At 43.3% G+C, this 21,913-nt stretch overlaps 1 protein-coding gene across 4 annotated transcripts in view; it reads left to right on the plus strand.

The window, feature by feature from the left end:
• The window catches only part of LOC117206021 (receptor-type guanylate cyclase Gyc76C-like), a 100,540-nt gene that overhangs the window by 61,454 nt on the left and 17,173 nt on the right, over positions 1 to 21,913 (plus strand). For all 4 annotated transcript variants that reach the window (XM_033444976.1, XM_033444978.1, XM_033444979.1 and 1 more), the window contains one exon: positions 3,574 to 3,771. In XM_033444976.1, coding sequence (XP_033300867.1) covers positions 3,574 to 3,771 — 198 coding nt within the window. The remainder of the gene's footprint in view (positions 1 to 3,573; positions 3,772 to 21,913) is intronic.

Raw genomic sequence — 21,913 nt, forward strand, 5'->3', positions numbered from 1 at the left:
CGGTAGTTCTTATTCGACGAGTATCCAGAAAAGTAAGAGGATCGTTTCCATCGATCTGAATCGGGGCCTTCGATTAACATACGTACATAGTCGTTTTCGTATCTCCGTGGACGTCGAAGAAGGAAAGTCAGCGCACGTGAATCGAGCTTAACGCTTACCTGTCCGCTCGTTTCAATGGTGTACGCAGGTGCATTTTACCTCGCTGCTGGCGATACTCGACGGAGGAGAGAGGAAAAAAAAATGCTGGAATTCGCTATGACGCACTCCCACGATGTAAACTAGTTTCACGGCGGGCGATATCTGTAAATAGGGAACGAGATCACTTCGAATTCGACCGGTCTCTCGTTAGCGATTCGATTATATTGCCGAGCCTTTTTGCGATTAAGGTGATCGCTCGTGGCAGCTGCTGCATACGCTCGTGATTCATCCGAAACGATTTCACTCGTCGAAGAATTTATCTCGCGTCCAATAGCTTCTTTCGATCTTTCCAGATCTAATTTCTTTTATTTCACATCCGTTTATCGAAACGAGATTGTAGTTAGCGTCCGATTAAATGAACACTCGCGAACTGAACGTACTTACGCGGACGTGAATTTCTATTCTACTGAACAAAAAATGAAAAAAATCATCGACGCGGTATAAACGAAAAATTATTAATCGGATATTTGCAACTGCGTGAAACATGCGTCATTAGGCTTCCGTTGCCATTCTTTTTCTTCTTTTCTTTTTTCTTCTGGATGGACACGACGTATGGCAAAGTCGTTCTCATCGACCCTGAAGGTTGGCACTCGGTCGTGCACAGCCTTCCACGACCGGACGCCCTTCAATTGCTCGAAAATAAGCTGATTGGTGAAACCCTGCCAGTGGCAACAACGCAAGTGTACACTGCCTGTGAACATTGTTTCACACTCAGACAGCTCTTCAGAGAAGTCAGACCTTCGACCTTACGCCTTTTAATGGGATTGATATAAATGTTGCCTCTTGTCGACCGCCAATTTTCTGGTCTTATAAATATACAGTAACTCTATGTCTGTAAATTGAAAGCCATTTGAAAGTTTCAAAGAATACGACAAAAATATGTGTTTAGCTAGAAAATCAGATACAAAATTAATTCTGCCAACACGAGAATAATCGACAACGTGCGTAATTTAAAAATCGCTCTCCTGTAAAAAATAGCAAAGAGATTTAACTTGTCGTATTATTAACCCTGTAGTCCTCGATTCCGATTATGGCGACAGATTTCAACTTTCACCTGCAGTCATGAAAAAAGAAAAAAAGAAAGAAAAACTGCAGAAATAAAGAAGAAAGAAAAGCAGTCGCTTATTATTATACGCATTCCTACGGACGAATTCGGCGGTTGTTGGGGCAGGTGCAAAGCCAGGAATGCGAACCATGCAACGGGAAGAGCAATGATTTTTTATAGCGCCTTCGAAACCGCTTTAACGGTTCCTCTCTGGTCTGAAGCGAAGCTACGCAAAAATTCGTCGGCTTCGCGCGTAAAGGAATCATCGTGGTTTTTCTGATTTCATCGGTACCACGCTCTTGATCGCTTTCGTTGCGTAACCGCACGATGTGTGCGTGTATGTAATTGATTACGTCTCGTAACTTGTTCTGAGAACAATGCCGCGAGATGCGTGAGTATAATTAAGCCATCGACTCCCGGTACTCCTCCACGCGATTCATCCGATCTGGAAGTGTCGACAAAGCTGCTACCGCGATTATTGCACCGTTGTCGTCACAGGCTACGGTTACTTTCCCAACCAGTCGTAGTCTACGCGGAATTTGAAAAAATTCAAGAATTGAGAAACCAACGCGTGGGTAATTGGATTCTTTTAGAATTTCAAAGAAATCGATCGGTGTCTTCTTTTCTACTAAAATTCTTCCTTAGAACGAAAACCTTCGTATTTTTCATCGTTGTGAAGGGTTTCATTCGCCAGCGATATGCTCGAACGATATGTTCTATCGTGATCTTTCAGAACCTAGAGCGATCAACTTGAGCATTTTTTATCAATTTCTCGATTTTATTACACAAGTGCACGGTCGATATTCGATATTCTCGAAAAACAGATTTCTCGTTACGGAAAATCATTCGCCGTAACACGATCGCGCGAATATGTAATATCAGATTCGATCTTTCAATATGCGATCGATCGACAACATACGTAATCTCGAAACTGTTTTCCCGTGAATAATAGGAAATGCGACTTGTCGCGTTTTTTCCCCCATAGTCGTCACATGCTATACCAATATAATATTGTGTACTGACACTATCTTCTACGAAGAACAGACACTTAAACAGAAATCATAAAAGAATTTATTGGTTGTTTTGAATCGACGAGATTATACCAGTACCAACTACCTGGAAAAGTATTGTTTGTTTGCATCGAGATTTGCATAATAAGGTAGCGCACACGCCGCTTCGTGCTGTGTACAAACGCGAGCCGGATACAGCGTGAGAGTGTCGAAGGAATGCTCGCGAAGAACCGGGACACATCGCGCGAGTAACATTACGAATTGAACTTTAATCGACGTTCCTGCCGGGCAGAAATTTATTCCGACGCGAAAGGAATACCATCGAAAGTCGAGAGCCGAGGAAAATCGATTCGTGCGCGTATTATGGAACACTATAACTAACAATAAGCTGAAATATCGTGACCATTATCGTAACTCTTTCCTCTCGCTAATACCACTACGTATAATACACTAACTTTTATTAATATTCCGATGCCACGGTGGCACCGTATACGAGAAATTATTGCGTTTTGTATATTTATCGGTATTTATCCTATATTTATTAATATATAAAAATATAAAATAAAGAATATAAATAATAAAAATAGAAATATCTAGAAACGGTTCATCAGGATCAAAGAATCTACCGAAAGAAATGAATTTATTTCGTTTCTATTTCGCCCGATGTTATTAGCCAGCGAACGATCAAATTTAACGGATATGCCAAGCGCATACGAAATATCGTTGCAATTGTCAATCGGTTAGCGTACGATCGATATGTTATTGCATATCATTCGATTCTGGTCCCGTGATTTATACGTCGCGACCACAGCGTTCGTCGTCGTTGGGACGAGAGTGAATATTCATGACAGCAGTTATGGTAACACAATTAGTTCCATTAAACCAGCCGACCGAGGGCATTACTGGAAACAATTAAGTCATCTAAGTATGCTAACCTACGGTTCACAACGACCGCCGGCCGCTCTCCCGTGACATCGTTCAATTATTGTAATTCAATATCGTATGACGAAAGATGGCAGGCCTTGTAATACGTGTTGCATAACGCTTATGATGATTACGCGAAACAACCATAAATTTGCATATTCCATCGTTGGAGTTTGACGTTTGATGTGGTAATCCGATAAAAACGGGTTTACAATTAAATGAAATTCCTTGTTGGATTCTTATTTTAGATCAGTTATAAATTTGTGTGTTCCATCGATTGAATTAAAAAGTTGTGAAATAATCTTCGAAAAATGTGACTTATATTTTTGCCTCGCGATCTTCGACATGACATAATCGCCGATTTAATAGAATCTCTTCGCTCGATGTTCGTTTCAGATCAACAATGATCCGAACATGTTGCCAAACGTAAAGCTGGTGATGCGATGGAGCGACACGAGGGGAGAAACCGTGGAAGCCACCAAGGCAATGATCGATATGATCTGCGACGGGGTTGCAGCCTTCTTTGGACCAGAAGGCTCGTGCTACGTTGAAGCCATAGTCGCTCAGTCCCGCAACATACCCATGATTAGTTATGTAAGTACTTTTAACGCTATTTAAGACAACGCTTACTCTGCAAACTGTCTCAACGAAACTGGATTTTCGTTCGACGGTTCGTTAATTCCACGCTTAGTCTAGACAGCAGACGTTTCGATAGTTCAGCTTTTTTTTTTATATATCCTACATAAATGTACTCGAACAAATCGATACTTATCTTGAAAAATATTTAAGTATTACGTCAGATCGTAACATCCAACGTGTCCAATTTTGTTATATTAATTTTCTAACGTTCTAATTTCAACGTTTTAATCTTTTTATACGTCATTTCATACATTGTTGGAAAACTGCGAATTTCCTGTACGTATGATTCCAACTTTTCAACTGTTACCGAAAGAAACAAGTAAAAGAAAATTCAACCATTTTTTTAAACGATATACAGTATGATTCGCAAAAATATTAGAATATTCATTAAGATAAGAAGTTTCGGAAATCGATGTAACAAAATCGGACACACTCATACACACACATGATTTTTGTAGAAAAAAAGAAAGAAATCTAGCAGTGTTCGACTAAGTTTCAACCACATCTATGATCCTCGAGAATTGCATCCCTCTTATAAACGCATCTATACTTCGTTCTTAGTTCCTTTCTCACTCCAAAAATTTCATTCATTATTTTCTCATCTACCTGTCAAATATTCCGCCGATACTAAAATAACTCAACGATCCGAAGAATAGCAGCAGTCGCCCTAAAACTACCTAAGAATCCTTTTGATGTCACGTTAGTCGATCTTTTCCTGATCGCGGGTGTAGGTCTAAAAGGTTTCTTCGTTCAAAGGCGTGAGAACGCGGTAAAAGAGTAGAGTGCGGGGTTGTAAGGTGACGAGGAGGAAGGTAGCGTCGAAGTTGTCGAAGAGGTAGTGGTGGTTAACGAAGACGCGGGGGAGGCGGATGTCCGCCGACAAATTGAACACCCGCGGCGTGACAATATAATTACGGGTTGCTTCCGCGCGCAGCTGTGTGCGTTTCGAAGCTTTCGTCCGTGCGACGTTAGGAACACGCGATGCCAGCCTGCGCTTCGGGGCTTCGATCGACCGCCTGAAAAATTAGCATCCTGCCTTCCTCTTGGACCCTCCGCCATGCTTCTTCATCCTGTTTTTCGTTTTACAGTATATAAGATCGCTCTCGCGTCGAAACTTACCGAAAGCTTTTTCTAACCGAGTACTGTCGGCGGTAAAGACGTAAAGATAGTGGTAATTTTACCATATGTAATCCGGCCTGATGAACTATCTTACTCTGATTTTTCGTTATCGTCCTTGCTTCAGATAGCTCGGGAGTGAAACTGAGAGAACTGCAAAGACTGGAAGTCACTTTTCTCCGCGTTTTGATATAAACTCCGAGATAACTCGCAATATGAAATAAAAAACAGCAGATCGATTCCCATGTACCAAAAAAAAAAAAAAAAACAAAAAGAAAAATACCCTTAGTATTCGATCATTTGTCTTGATTTAAAATTCGAAGGAGGAAAGTACGGAAATTAGATGGAATTAGATTTAGAGAGCAGCTGCATCTGGCTTCGAGTTACATCCTGCCTATTAAGGTCTAATGGGAATTCTATCGTCGTTTCGCTTCATAGTTTCGAACGGGTCTTTTGTAACTCCATGGTACTTAAGATCGAGCCACGTTAGTCCTAGGTTGAGCCTTGAACTATGGCTATCGAAGCTATCTTAGGTCCGAGTTATCTGGAGCCCGAGATATCTTAAACCATAGATTAACCTAGGTCCGAGGCTCGTAACGCAGTCGCCTGAACAGGATCTAGAAACGCATCGATCACCAGGCAAACCGAATCGAACCGGTTATACCCGATCGGGGTGGACACAAAGCGCGTGCATTCGATTCGGTGCCCCCGATCGAAGCCTTCGTGTCTTCCTACTTCGAATCACCTCCATCATAGTCTCGTTCGCGGTTTTTGACCGAGCACGAGCTCACGATCGACTTAAATCATCTTGACTCTGAGCTATTCTAGGCTCCAACAGTCGTAAGATTAGACCTCTGATCCCAGTTAAAATACTTGGTGGCGGATGACGAATGACCGATAGGCTTGCGTTATAAAACTCTAAGTAGTACACTTTTTTTCTGGAATTTAACACTGCGTCGATCAATGTGCACCGGCGCATCACGAGCGTCAACTATCAATGCCAAATATATGAGAACCGTAACGAGAAACGTAAGAGAGAAACATAACGAGTCTGTATATTTGTTGACTTTCGTCGATAGTGTTACTTATTCTTCTGGTTTCTTATGCTAATTATGGATACGGAATTTCCATGCACGTGGATCTAAGGAGGATCTTGTAATCGTTTGGAGCCTATTTGCCTTGATGTTACGAGTCCAGCTGTTTAACGATGTTGTTGACATCGTTGAGAACCAGCCTGGCCATCGTATCAGCTGCTCGTGCGATGCCACTTGAATTCTTCTTTTGATCTTCTCTTTTTTCGATTCGCCTTTTCTACACAGACTTGTCGAACCACGATCAAAGTTCTACGACGAGGTAGGGGAATTTATTACGCAACTCGATCGTAGACTAACTAACTAGACGTTTCAAATATCTTCTACCAGATATCGTATCTTTCTGTCTTCTTTAAGACCCAAAAAAAGAAATATAATAAATATTACAGATTTATTTCGTAGAGCGTACCACGGTGACAGATACGTTGGTCGCCACATAAATAATCGATTTGAAAAGATAGAAGAGAAGTTAGATTACAGCGGCGTCGCGGTAGCGCCATTATGTCACCATGTTGTACTCTTTTAACATCCGGACCCATCGAAAAATTCGCCACCGACGATCATTCATGGAAGAAACGATCAGGAAACGAGTGCTTGAAAATGTGCGGTGCGTCCGCCAGTAGCAATTTATAAAAACACATGTCACGGATCCGCGTCTATTTTTAACCGGCTGATCGGTTAACCCGTCTGCTTGTACGCCTCGTTAATCGTCTGGAATCGTCCTCAGACCAGTCGTTTCCATGGAATTCGCCAGTCGAAAAGTAGCACATTGGAACGAATTCGACGGGTCATTTCTGGTGTCCCACCTTTTGGGTAATATTCCGATCCCCTTCTCGATTAAAACACCGTTCACCATTGGCAGAAACAAAAAGAATCCTCTCCGTCGATGCTCCGTAGTTTTTCGACTCCAAAACGAAATTTTTGTACCGTGCCTTGTCTTCCAGTTACAATATGTTTACGAACTGAGAAAGAAATTACCGAATCTTCAAGTAGCTGGTGAATTTTCGTGAAAGTGTCCCCGATGTCTCCTCCGCGAATGGAGCTGAATAATTCACGGAAAAGTCAATCCGACGATGTACTGTTATTAACACGGAATCCAAGGCAGGAATGTTTAATGGAAAATTTTCAGAATCTCAAGATACGTCGTGATCGTGTCACGATGTACGGTTCTCTTCTCGCAAATTTAAATTTAACTCACGCGACTCGATTACGCGACGCTTCGAGAGGAATTAAAGAGCTACAGGACAGCCACGGCGGAGACAAAGAAAAATGTAATTGTTACGAAAGGAATGGACGGTTTTGGACGATAGGAATAGACAAAGCAACGATCGTGCTACATCATCGACGAACTGAATCGTAGGAATAGTTTTCCTACTTGAAGACTTGGTGTAGCATCTTGCAGGAGTTCGATGGTATTCATCGTTACATCGAGACATCAGGACAGGTTAATCCATATTTTTCCTGAACGAGACTTTTATAGCGTTAATTTATTAACCATAAGGTATTAACGATACAAAAGCGAAGGAAATAGGATGTTACATCGAATATTTTGCGCTCACATCTATTTTAAAAGTCAGCTAAATTACACGGTTCGTTGTTAACGATTAACTCGCACGGATGAAACGATACAATCTTTTCCGAGATATTATCATTTCGCATTGAGAGATCTTACCAACTATTATAATAGTAATGAGGTGTATATGTGTTATAGTCGTCGTGATAGTGCTACATTCCGTTGGGCAGAGATAGGTTCTGCTGCGAGTGTACCGCGCTTCTCTTCTCATTTTAAATGCCGTTGGAAAGAAAAATCGGACTACGATCGCCGGGATTTGAACCCGGGTGCCAAAACGTTCGTAACCTAAGACGCTAACCATTGCGCTGCTGTGGTCCGACACTAGTTGGTGTCGTCCGGTGGTATTTTGCTGTCGAGTGCCGCTACAGTAATATCGACGCTGTTTTTATTGTGAATTCAGCCACTTTTAGTCACTGGTAACGTGACGCTGTAGCAATAACAAAGCTCCGAGAGTATCCCTATGAACTAGCAGTTCCGAGTATTGCTTTACGCGCGTTTTCAACCGTTTAAACTGTTTAAAGCGAGAAAAACCGAAGAGCGCTTTCTCGATAGAAGCTGTAAGGACGCGTTCGAGGACTCTCTCGCATCATTGTACCGATTCGAATATGAGAAAGTGGTACGCGAACGTAAAAAGACCTCCAGACTAATTTATGTTAATCGGAGGTCGTAAGAAAATGAAACGGCCACGTGAGAACGGTCGCGCCCGTTTTGCCGAACGAGGAAAGGGATCGAAGGAAGTTGGCTTGCTGATGGCGAGTACGGTATTCTTTGTGCGGTAGTGGCTGGATAAATGGCCACAGGACGTGACCTTATCTGATCGATTATCAAGGGAGGTATATTTCTAGAAAATCTCTCTTCTTCGCTGAATATGAATTCGTTTATTTTACATATTTACGTAATAGCCCTCTTACACAATAATTTACCAACTAATAATACCAATGAATCGACAAATGACAATTTATAGGTTATAAATTTCTCCTCCATGATTTTACATTTAAGGAGATAATCGACTAATTTACAAATTGCATTAGTTGAATCGCGCAAAAGAATCCAACAATCAAAATTTATTAATACCGATGACACGTAAAATTTCCTTTATAATACGAATTGAATCGTTGGAAAGGAACCGAAGGATCACGAATTATCGTACTCCTTTCGTTCGTCGATTCGAGCGTAGATCGGCCCTTGTCTCGCGTCCAGCGCGAGGGACGAACCGCGTACGAACATAAAGAGAAGCACGGGTTCTCGTTACTTTCACCTAGTTTCACTCGTTAGCGAGCCGAATGGAATCAGCCGCGAGACCAGAGGACCTCGTCTCTCGCTCGCACGCACCTCGTTCAATTTCGACGAGGCTCGCGCGTTTTCCTTCCGCCGGATGTTTACCGGCGCTCGCGTGTACGAACTTCCGTTGGCTTATTTTCTGCCTGGCGGCGAAGTATCCGCCGCGTCGCGCGGCTATTTCTGGAGCCGACCAGCGCGAAAAACGTGCCGCTCCCACGCGTCGCTTTGTGATCGTCGCCCTCTTGAAAACTGCAAGCTTCTGCGACATATGACTCGCCAGATCTCTCACCTTCTTTTTCTTCTGTTTCTTTCTCCGACTTTGCCCGCGACCTCTTCGCAGATGGAACGTAACGTCTCATAGCGGATAAAAACGTTATTTATAGTTTATAAATGAACGTTGGCTGGAATTGCGATCGTTTTTCTTGATTTTTAATTCCGAGCCATGAACTTTCGTCTGTATTTCTTTAGATCGTACAGCATACTGCAAGTCTATTTTTCTTTATTTCTTAATTTTCGACAGTTCGTTAGGTTGTCGCGAATATAAGTAATAATAATCGGTTTTTCGAACGTTGACGTAACAGTTGTCTGCAATTCGACGATTATCCTCCGACGAAACTACCATTCTGTCTTGTATTCTCAAGGATTGAAAAATAATTAAACGAATTTTAAATATATTTAAATAAACGAGCGTTGGAATAGAATTGGCGGAAGCGCGATAGTCGATGGGAAGTGAGAAACGAACGACACCAAAGGGGATCGCCAAGGTTCAAGAACGCAATTGGAAACCGGCATTCTTGCTATTCGATCTATCGGTTAAAGGTACATGGACGGACTAATCAATCCATTATCCACTTTTCCCCTATTCACGTATCACCAAAGCGAAATACCACGTGTCCGTGTCAAAGCCAGCCGACTTATCAACGCCTCATCGCTCGTTCAACCTATCGATCTCAACATTCCCGAGGCTGCAGCTGGAATTTTAAAGATCATAGCCCGCATAGTTGCGTTTCCCGCCTAGCTAAGCACAGAAACCAATCCACAAGCGAATAATTCAAGAATCCTCCGAGCTCTGAACTCTCTCCTAGCGCATTCCTGCATACAAAATAGCCAACCACCGATACAATGAAGGAAAATACAAATCGTTGAAAGTCCTGCACGTCTGTTCGTCGAAACGAAAGCTTCGCAGGTGAACCCGCTTAACGTAGACCACCCCGTAACCAAACGTCTGACCATTTAAGCGAATAGCCGTAGGTGGACCACAGAGGCTGTAACAACCCGCCTATGCCACGACTCGACATCTCGTAACCAGAGTGTATATGCGGGTATCACGATCCAGTGGGAACTTTCGATAAGCGCGCCGACTCGCTCTCTCGTATGCTCGATCCTCTCGACTCGGTCAGCACGCTGCTCCACCACGCACACGCATGCACACGCGGGTCACTGCATCGAGGTTGGTGCAACCACCTGTTGATTGCACCGGCCACCGAGTCGATGACGTCTCCGCGGATCGGAAAATTGTCGGCACGACGCGCTCTCGTGTATACATCTTGCGGCTAGACGCACGCTCGGGTATAACTACTTTCAAAAGAAAATTTAAGTCTTACGGAAGCTTTGCGAAAGATTCAAGGCTTGGCCGAGTCGAAAGAACCGGGAATTTGAAAGATTTCTAAATCGATAAATTTAGAATTTAGAAAGATTCGCGTGTTGAAAGATGGAATATTCGAAAGCTTTCCAAATCGAATATTCGAAAGATTTCCAAGTTTGGAAAGTTTCTGGATAGAAGAGGTTAAAGTTACATACTGCGAAACGAAATTGGTTGATTCCAGCGTTCTAGTTTCATTGCTAAAATTCTTAGGTTTACTATTAGAATGTACGACTTCGCTCGACGAGATTGATCAGTTTCGCTTCCGCGTTGCTTAACCGATACTTGACGATCGTTCGGCAGATTTCACGCGATTGAATACAGTTTCGTGAAATAATTTAATAATTGCGAAACATCATAGTTCGTATCGTGTTCTAGATCAACCAGCACCGTGATCACTCGCAAACGTCTTCTATGCTCGTAAAGTATCGTTCAGCGAGATTGGCGAGAAATTCGAACGGTATCGATCCATTGAGATTGTAAACTAGAATGAAACGAAAGGAGAGTGGCGCGAGTTATCGCGACACCGTGGTAGAATCTCTGGCCAAGATTGCCGGCAATTTCGCGCGCGATATTCCCCGAGGGACCGCGTAAACGCCTCCACGTCGAATTACCCTTTCAGACCTTGCGTAACTCGATTTGAAGCGTTCGCTCGGCATGCGAGACTCGGCTGAAACCCGAGAGTTCGCCGTTGGTGACAATGTTCCTTTGAGCGGCCAAGAAATCGCCGTAAAGTCCTATTACCGCGTACGTAGAAACTGTACAGCGAGCCGTGTCCATAGCTACGGCGATCTCCCCGCCGTAACCTATAACGCGCGTCGTTCTCTCCTTCTCGCTTTTGGCTCGCTTTTACGCGAAATTTCCAATTCAAATGGCGCGTTCACAATGATGATAAAGTGTCGTGTGACGCCACCAAGTAAATAACACGAATTACAGATATAAATTCCACGTGTCTCGTCGTGCTAGAAGCAAGAGCTCGCCCGAGGTGGTAAGCACGCACGATCGCGCAGTAACGTCTAAATCCCTTAACGCTCTTATCTTTTGCAAATTTACGACGAATATACACATGCAAAGGATATCGCTAACAAGACGAATCTATGTTAGATATGCGCTCAAATTCTTGTAGTCTTTGAAAAATTTGGTTTCTTAAGCGACAGTTTTTCCAGCCACGCGATAAACTACGTATCCTCCAACATTATGTACAACCACTTCGTAATGTTCTTAATCTTTTGTTCGAAGAAACTCTTGTGGTTCTGGCGCAAACCGATATTCGAGTAATTTTTGTCGTTCCATATCATCGTGGAAGTCCTCGATTTAGAAGATATTTTGAAGAGAACCGTCGAAACGAACGAAACGTATGTTGGGGAATTTCCTATCTGAGGTTCCGAACAAACATCTTTGTTAAATTCGCTACGTATCCGAATTGAATAAGCCGCCACGTGGCGAAAAAAGAGGTTTCTGCTTGCTCGGTCCTGCGTGCCACAGGCGCAAGCGCTAAGGCAATTGATCCAAATAATTCGCAGGTGATGCGGTTGGGAGGTGGTTTTGATAAAAACGGATCAAGTCGTAACGATGCCGCGGGAATAAAAATCCGCGACGAGTAACCGGAACCACGCGATAGAGCTTCGCCGCGAAAGGAGCAATATTATTCCATCGATGCCGTATTTGCATGAAAACTGCTGATTCCCCTGACCTTCGCGTTCTATTTATAGCCGAGCCTGTTGATGCCCCACGCACTCGAACGCTTACCTGGTCCGGCTCACCGGTGTCCTACCACGTCCAACTGACACGCGTCCACTTTTCTATCGGTAACTTCCAGAAATCGAGTGACACGATTTAACTCGATGGAATTAAGACGAAAGACAGAAAGCTCTTTCGGACGCATTAGCTTAATGTTCGTTATCTCAGCGATTCGATATTTTGGTATGCAAATTCAATTTAGATTACATTAGGTACTTCGTTAAACCTTATCGAACCGATAGGTGTGCACGTTTCTATTCCTAACTTCCACGAATGAGACTATAGACCGAGTTTATTATTAACTTCTCGTTTGATATAAGATACCGCGTATAGTTCCCATTGATTTATTATCTGCAGACTTCTTCGTAGAGACATTTTTAGAGACACGTTGTACTATGTACATTCGGCGCTTTATCAGAGAAACATCATATTGACGGGAATGTCGAAGAACGATAATATTTTGGCAACGATTCAGCCACGGAACAATATGTGGCGCCGGAATATGCGAGTTTCTCGAGACCCACGTATCGAAAGTTTCGTTTGAAATTAACTAATAGTACGGTCCAAAAATCTGTCATCACGAACGAGAGGTATGTTGAAACGGTATCTAGATTTTGCTAATAGCCCAAAGAGTCTATATCGTAATTTATAGCGTTTCTAAGGTACGCGTTTCGTCTCATCGCACAAAAGCCAACTGGTCTGCCAGTCACTACTTTCGACTCCTCCTCCGTTCTTTTCCATTGCTACGCTAGCACTCTGTACTCACACTGGCGCAATTTCTCCACTGGTACAACGGTAAGAACTTGTGTCATAGGCGACACGTGTGTGCCGTAAACAAGAATTGGACACGGTGACGATTTTGGCCATGCTGTCTGGCGATCTACCCGCCTCTGAATCTCGGGATCGTTGCTCCTTTCCGAGATTCCCCTGACGCGTAGGCGTAAAATAGCATTGCGATACTTTCATCTTGTGCAATAACGACGTAATAATAGCGCTTCTGCGGTGGCTATCGGTACGGTAATAGCGGACTGTGCACTTCTTTGGCGTCGCGTATGCATTATTTATACAGCGCGCGAGTCGCGTACACGCGGCCACCGGTAAAAACTTGATCGTGTGGTTTCGATCCGCGAATCGAAAAGGGAAAGAGATAAAAGTAGACGTAGAAGCAGAAGAGAAGAAACTAATAGAAACGTCGTAACGCGGCGGCGATACGCGTGCACCAATCGTGTTCCATCGGCGCGAGAAGGGAACGATTATGTTAGAATCGTTCTCGGCCATTTCCTCGTCTCCTCGACACCGACCCACATTATATCTCTGTTTCGAGTGACGTTACGTGATTTCCACGATGAAGTAATCGCCAGGCTATCTTTAGCCAACGCTTTGTCGACCAACTATGATCGACGATTTCTCGTTGCGAGTACGCCTCTCTAGGCCGTACATGTTGCATCGCGCCGCCATTCTTGCCATTGTTCCGTCGAGATTTATGGGAAACCTGTAGCACACAACCGTGTATTTAAGATTCTAAGTCCGTAACTTCATAACGAACAGACGATGTTCAGAACGTACGATGAACAGAAATAGAATAGAAAAGTTGAAACGGATTAACGATAAGACAAGATCTCTCCCTTTTTCCCGAGTTTGGCCCGTGAATGATTAAAAACGTACACGCTATGCGATATTATCCCTCGTCTCGACTAACAACGGTAACATGGAAAATCAAACTCTTCCACGGCTGTCATACGTGCGTCCGCCGCAGTCTGAACACTGTACACGACGTTGGTTCAGACTTCGTGCATCGTACCGCTCGGGACAATATCCGCGGGCAATGGTCTTTGTTTGTCAATCGTTGCTATTTAATTGCTACTGCCAAAAGATTAGATGGTAGAGTACAAATAACGAGGTCCGAAATACGATCTTAGACGCGTCGACTTTATCCCGTACGTTTATCCATCGGTGGCAAATGGTCGATCGGTTGTTGCGTGATTTTCTGTATCGAAGCGTGCAGCAGCGTGCATCGCAGAATCCGTGTGGCGTGCAGCACACAGACGGCTTAAATACACGCTATCTTTAGCAAGGGAGTAACGCGGACGAGCTGAACAGAGCGTGAGAATACCGGTTCCGCGCGAAACGATACGATTTGTTTGCTACATTATCGCCGAGTTAAATATATCGCGATAGCGTGAGGAATTTACGAGCGACCGGACGCGCCACTGGCCGAGGAGAGTCCCGTCGTCGATCGGCCCGCGAGAATATAAACGTCCTCCTGATATTACGTAAAATTAACCTGGTGCATGCACGCGCATACATGCACTGATTATCTTCTTATCCTTTTTATCGAGAAAATACGTGCACGCGCCTCGATTAGCCGCCCGCAAGGCCCAAGCTTATTACGCAACGCTAATGCAGATGATATAACGTTGAGAAATTCATCGATAATGCTGTATTCGTCGCTCAGACATTCGACGATGATTTGTGGCCAATGAAATTATTTTATATTCAGAAAGAATGCGACTTATTTTTATATCCCTCTATCGATAATCTAAAAAGATTGTCGATAATTGTCTTGATCTATCGTCTGTTCGACGATGTATGAGCTATTTATTCGTGGTTTACGGAAGTGATTATTTTCTATTCAGAATTATTTGTTTGCAACTCGTTCTATGTATTTGTGGTAATAGATGTAATCGAAGATCGCAGAAGAAGAACATGACGAGTATTTTTATCTCGATCTTTTCATTTCGATGCTATTTTAGTGGAGAAACAAACGTAGTTTAATATAAAACAGCGAATAAGGCGAACAGTTTGGTCAAAAGATGTACAACTGTTAGCAACGAATGACAAATCTGCAGTCTCCTATTAGAATTATAGCGCTGTATCTCGTTAGATAACTGATACTTCTAAAGATATAGAAGAAGTTTTTTCGTCTGTAACGAAGCAGAGTTTGCTGTTCACGAAGACTGGCTCTAATTTACAGTGTCAAGTTCATGGTATCCTGTCGAGGTTTTAAGAAAGACTAATGGATAATTCCCCCTTGAAACGAGAGTGCCCCGCACACTCTCCGAGAATCCAGCTCAAACATGTCTCACTGTGTTAACCCTGTTCCGTTCTTTCGGTCATTTCTCCTATTCTTTGGAAATTTCTCCAATACGAGCGATCCGTAAAAGCGTCGTTGCAATTTGATTCTTAAAATATTAAATTCCTTTTTGTTCTTAAATTAAAGAAATTCTGGACAGAAGGGAAGAAGAAATTCTCGTCTGAAAGGGACGTTCGTTGGCGGAGGCAATAGGTCGACAACGAGCATAGTTTTCCGATAAATGGGTCAATTGGTTTTTACATAACGTGGATTGGAACGAAAGCTCGCGGGATTAAAGTCGATCGGAGATCGAGTTGCAACCAGAGTATGCATAAGTGCATTACGGACACGCGGTTTGAAATGGTCCGTGCGGTGTTCAGAATTAGAGAGAAGGCATCGGGGAACGATCCATTCATCACGGCCAGAGGAGAAACACAACGCGGTCATTTTTACTGGAGTAGGCTCTATTTTTAGCGGGCGGGAATAAAAGAGCGAATAGAGTGTGAGAAGAGAAAAAAGAAAAAAATACTGGTTTCGCAGGCACGTCGGTGGCTGGCTGGTTGCTCGTTTGCTCCGTCATTGGCGGCTCGTGTCCGCTCTCGAACAGCAGGAAGAAAGAGCGAGAGAGAGAGAGAGAGAGAGAGAGAACGGGCTCGTAACGTAATATCGCGTCAACAGGATTAATTAATATTTACGCAGAAATCCCTTCGCGAAGTTGAGTCGCTTTCCCATCGAACCGTGCAGAAACTGGTTCATTTTCTAATCCGTATTTCGATCTCGAATTTTTCTTCTTTATTTTTCCCCTACAGCTCGTCGAATGTTTTGAAATTTAAATGGTCGATGGAAGGAAGAAAGAACGGGGGAGTAGACTCGTATTATCGGTGCATGAATCGTTCGTTTATCGATCGGTATGTCGAATATTTTATGAAAATCGCGATAACTTGTAATAGGACTGTCGCCGATAATGGAGGATGTCGTCCATGATGATATCGAATCCCACCTAAGACATTCTAGTTTTCCCGATTGTGTACCATGTGATTCACGGCACACGCTCCGATCGAACGTGACTAACGTGTTTTTTAACCTTGGCTGCGACTCGCTGTCAGCGTTCAAGGATCGCTGTTCGAATTAGCCGCCGACGACGAAGTGCCGCGAGAACCGCTTGGACCAATTCGTGGCCTAATATTAGCGCTGAGAATTCGTCCATCGAATGATTTATTTGCTTATTATGTTGCGAACATCGTTTTACATATTCATCTTACTACAGTATCGATCGATTTGTAATATATAAAACGAAAAAAAAAAAAGAGAAAGATAGTATACAATCAACGATATAACAAAGACAAGAATGTCGAAACGAATTAAAATCGAAACGTGACGAATAGTCAGAATATTCATATACGAAAAATCTCAGTGGGATGTATTCGTTTGTTTTGAACCGTTTCTTTGTTTCGGTAGAAATCCTTGCAACGCGTCGAATGTACGTTTCGTACAAGTTCTCTTTCGCATGCTTAGTCCGCTAGAGTAGAGGCAATTTCTTTTCGCTATTACGAGATAGTTACGTAATTTTGATTTTTTCGTTCCGCCGTGATGTACAGTCCGTTCCTTTCTTCGCGTTATCCTTCGGAAACAACTATTCGCGACAGGAAATTTACCTTTAACGAGCGTTGCCGGTACCGGCAACAAAGATCGACCAAAAACGAAAGAAAGAATCGCTTAACGACACGGTGCAAGCACGTGTCAGCTCGCTGTAAAGCCGGCATTCACCTTTTTTTCCGCATATACACACACGCTCGGTTGACACCCATAAAAAGGTTAACGTACAGCGAATAAATCGATGGCCGGATAATCGCGTTGGTCGCACCACGACAACGAGGGGGTGCAAGGCACAAAGTAGTCTTCGTATATAGACAAGGAGGGACGTTATTTCGACCGTTGGTGCAGGCAACGAGCGAACGGAAAACAAGCAAGCAAGCAAGCGTCGGACTCGAGTTTAATGTGGGTGCCGCCTTAAGTAACGACGACGCGGCTGGTTTCAGACTAAAATACACTCAATTAACCCTTAATTGGCCGGCACCAATTATGGGCCCGGCGTACCGACGCGTATTCATTCGGTCAACAAGAATGTATGGTCGAGCGGCGTTGTTCTTCCCTCGTTTTACGACACGACGTCGTTCGTGGCTCGCTTCTGGCACGCAGATAAACGAATTTCTTCGTCGTGTCGCGAGAGCTTATCCGCAGATTCGAGCACGTGATCAGCACGTTTGGCCATCTTGGTCGCGTGGAAAGTTCGCGCCTCGAATCGTGCTCTATTTATCTAAAAACGTTGTAAACGCCGTTCGACGTATCTTCTACTTTTTTCTCCGCTTTTTTTATTTTTTCTTTCTTTTTTTTCCTCTACGAGGTCAGACTCTTTTGTTTATGGAAATATTTGATACGCCGGGAAAAATAAAGAATATTTCAAGATCGTCGAGCGAACGATGCAATGGAATCGAGCGGAAGATAATTCCTAGTCGAGTTCCTGAGACGATTATTCCGAGGCACGTGGTCGGAGAAATATTTTCCTATGTAAGTCTACCAGCCGTTGCCATCGTGATGCACAAAGGAATTAGCGTTAAGGTCGAATTTTACTGCTCGTACATCATGTCGCGATAACGAGATCGTCAAACTTCCTAGTACTAAGTATTTCTATTTACGAATAACCGCGGCGCCATTGCTTTTCATTTTCTCTGCAATTGTGTGTCGTTGTTTCTTCGAGTGATTTGTGTCACTTGCCCGTTTTGCTTACGCGACAGAGCACGTTCCTTTACTTCCACTTGATCCAGAGAAAGGGTACCATTGAACGATCGCGACGACGCTGAAAACGACTATTTTTATGTACAAAAGAACAAGCCCCGAACCCTTTAATATTTTTGGACGAATTTAACAGCGAGAAATATGAGATAAAGTAAAGAAAAAGTATTCGTGGAATGGCGGTCTACGTTGTGGACGAGGCAGAACGGTTCGAATTAACGGGTACCACGGAGATCTTGGCGAAATCTTGCGCGGAGCAGTGGGCGCATACAAGCGGCGCTTTCAAATGGCTCCCCGCGATACGCGAAGTGCGTGCGATTTAACGAGCTGCGACGGCTCGGTCGCAATCGCCTTAATTTGTCGTCGGCTAAGTTCGTTCTATCGTCGCGTTAAGCCTAATGCCGCGATTCCAAATATAATTTCCGTGCAGCAGGACCGATAATTTGCGAAACAGCCCGCGTATCCGTTCAATGTTGTGGCTAAAACTGTTCCAGGAAACAGTCTCGTATACCATTTCTTCATCTTCTTTTTTCTGCACGTGTTCCTTTATTTGTTTGTTTCGTTCCTCTCCTTTCTCTTTTTTTTCTTCTTCTTCTTCTTTTGACATCGTATTGCCTTGAAAGCAATCGTGGAATTCCATAGAAAAAAGAATTGTCGTCGCATGACGCAATTTATTGTTGCAAAATATGTATTTTTAAGTCGCATGTGTGTCGCGCGTTTACGTGATCGTACAGGAATTCGCTCGTCCGTTTATTTCTGGTTTATAATTGTTCTGGATCCGAGACGATTCAGCGAACAACTCGTTATCTGGTAGGAGACCGAGGCTCGAAACGTGACAAATCCCTCTTTCTCTTTTATTTCGTTCTCCGTTTGAAGAAAATCCTTTGTTTAAGAAAAAACATACTTTGCACAAATATGCTGTTATCTGTGCGACGCCCGGTCGCGCATGTGTGCGTGCGTGTGTGCGTGTATGTATTCGTGGCTGACTGAAAGATGGCTCCTTTTTGTGTAGATTTGAACGAGCCCTATCAGCGTCTGTCAATATTTACTGGTAATCGCGGCACGAAAACAGCGTAAATCATGTAGTATTACGGCGGTGTGAACGATATTACAGCAACCGTATTACAGCGACTATCCGTTATCAGGCGAGAATATGTCCAAGTGTCTGTGTTTATCGGGTCGACTATATTTAGATCGGGTATTGCTTTGTCGAGAAACGCGAATCGAATCAAGGAAGGAGAGAATACTCTTCGTTCCGACGGCTTTCGTCACCGTCCACAGAAAACCGTAAAATCGTTCGAGTCCAACTTGTTGCGATCCGCGCGACAATCATAAAAATGGAAACAAGTGTTTTTCGTGCAGCTTTTAGGCTTCATCCATTATTTATATCGATTGTATTGAAAACTAGGAATATATTTTCCTTGGTGTTCTTGTAAATAAGACGTAACGCACCAAAATTCTAAGCAATTTTATCGACAAGAAATACATTCGTTTCATTGTCATACGTATACAGCATGGAACGCGAAAATGTTAATTTCAATGTTTCATCGAGATAAAATCTAAGATATTTCTTCGGATGTGCGAACATTGCTTTCTTTATTGACTATCGTCAATTATTAGAAGATATAAGATTCCCGATGAATTTTCGACGGAAGGAACGTGTTTATTATTTATTCTAGAAAACGGGGAAATACGTTTACTTAATAATTTGCTACGATACGGCGTCTCGTGTACCCAACGTCGAGCGTGAAAGGGTTATAATTACAATCACCTATATACACTACATTTAAGTGCACACAATACAACTAGTTCTACTAATAACCAACCACCATTCTCTGCTATACCATACTGTATCATACCAACAAAGAAAAAAGAAGCGAAAAAAGAACGAGAAGGAAACTACGTTCCGTAAACGAATGCACATTAATCCCGGATCACATTCCAGAGCAGAGCAGATACGAAATCGCGGCGACGAATTCCACGTGGAAAGTTCAACAGCTCGGACACGCGTCATGCAATATTAATTACCCATTACCATATACTGAGCGTTAACGTCGGCTTTGCCTGGCCAACACACGACAGTCGAAAACGCTAATTACATCGAGGCACGCCGCATCGACTTCCAATTTCCACGCTCGGTTACCATCACCGTGCTTGAAACCGCGTCGCATAGTATTTTCGAAGACGGCTGCGAAGAAGCGACAACTTTGATGATTTTTTCCTTACCAATTCTTGATTTTACTTTTAAATTTCTATATTTCTAAGGAAATTATTTGAATACGCTAACAGGTATACAGAGATCAGTAATCTCTCACTGTCTGGAAGAATATACATTAGAAGTCGATGATTCTTTTCGTAAAAGGAGACATTTTCAGTGAATAGTTTCACCTGTCGTTGATTTCGTAGAGAAAGATAGGTATTTATATTTTGCTGTAGAAAGATGAAAATAAATATAGTAAATCAGATAGTTAAGAGCTATAAACGATATTAGTCTGCACAATGGCCTGTGACTTTTTCGCGGTCAGACGGCCGTTTTAACACACTGTACGTCGGCAGCGAAACAGTGTTTGCCCGGCCCGTTCACTGTTATGCCCCCGGTCTGGTCGGAATTCTTGAATGGCTTGTCAGGTAGAACCGAAATCCCACGGCGTTACGAGAGAGACTCGTGTATCCGGCGTCATTCGAGTATAACCAAGGATACCGACGCCGCTATACACACCGTGGCTCCACTAACTGCCTATGTTTATCGTCAGGCTATATTTAGCCTGGGCTATTGCTTTGCCAAGCGACAGACTGAACGAACCAGCTACAACCGATCGACACACCAGCAGCCACCACCGGCATCACCGTTCCGGCCAACTTCCCATCTCGATGCTCTTTCTCTTACTCCCTCTTTCTCTCCCTCTTATGTCCCGTCCCATATATACGAGCCTACACCATCCTTACGTATATGCTCTTCTTGAGACTTGCAGCCAAAGTTGTGCATGTACACATCGTATCGGCCATCGACACCCACTGGAGAACCGATCCGTGTGGATCGCTCGAGTTCCGTTTTGCTCTTTACATTGCGACATTTTAACGAGATGCAGCACTTTCCAAACGCGGTCCACGCGTTTTTCTATTTAAAGACTCGAGTCGTTGATTGTTCTCGCGAACGTTATTCAATATATTGCACGTGTATTTCAAAACTCGAGTCAACTGAAACGAGTTTCTCAGGCAGGAAATTCTTTGGAGGTTTGCAACGAAATTATTTATTGATCACATAATGGCAAGAAAGTACGTATATAGACTCCGCGAAACTATGCTCAAAGATTATTCTCGCAATTTCCCATTCTCAGTCCTTGAGATCCGCCTTGGATGATTTTAATCTCGGACGATGGATCTTGTAACGCAAGAGCGAATTATTTCGATATTAAGCCTAAACTGATAGCGTAATAATAGTAGACGAAGTAAAAAAAACGTTGGAGGAAAAAGTGAATTGATACGAGTAGTAGACGCCGGAGTAGATAGGACTGTACGACCATGACCGAAGGAAACCAGCGCGTTTAGTCGCGCTAAAAGTTGTCCACGTGCTCAAGGAAGAGACGGTGCAAAGTGAGAGTCGGGTGTCGAGGCCCGTTTGATTTTTCATCGGGTCGCATTAATTTCCATTCGATTGTTTCGCCATTCAAGGATACAACGTCGGCCGCACGCAAGCGAGCTTGCGCGCTAACACACAACTATCGCTATTTGTCCGTCGGGGCTATAAATAGACGCTGTTGATTTATGAATAAATGAAAGCACCGCCC

Source organism: Bombus bifarius, unplaced genomic scaffold, assembly GCF_011952205.1.
Source record: "Bombus bifarius isolate JDL3187 unplaced genomic scaffold, Bbif_JDL3187 scf7180000007996, whole genome shotgun sequence".
Classification (NCBI taxonomy): domain Eukaryota; kingdom Metazoa; phylum Arthropoda; class Insecta; order Hymenoptera; family Apidae; genus Bombus; species Bombus bifarius.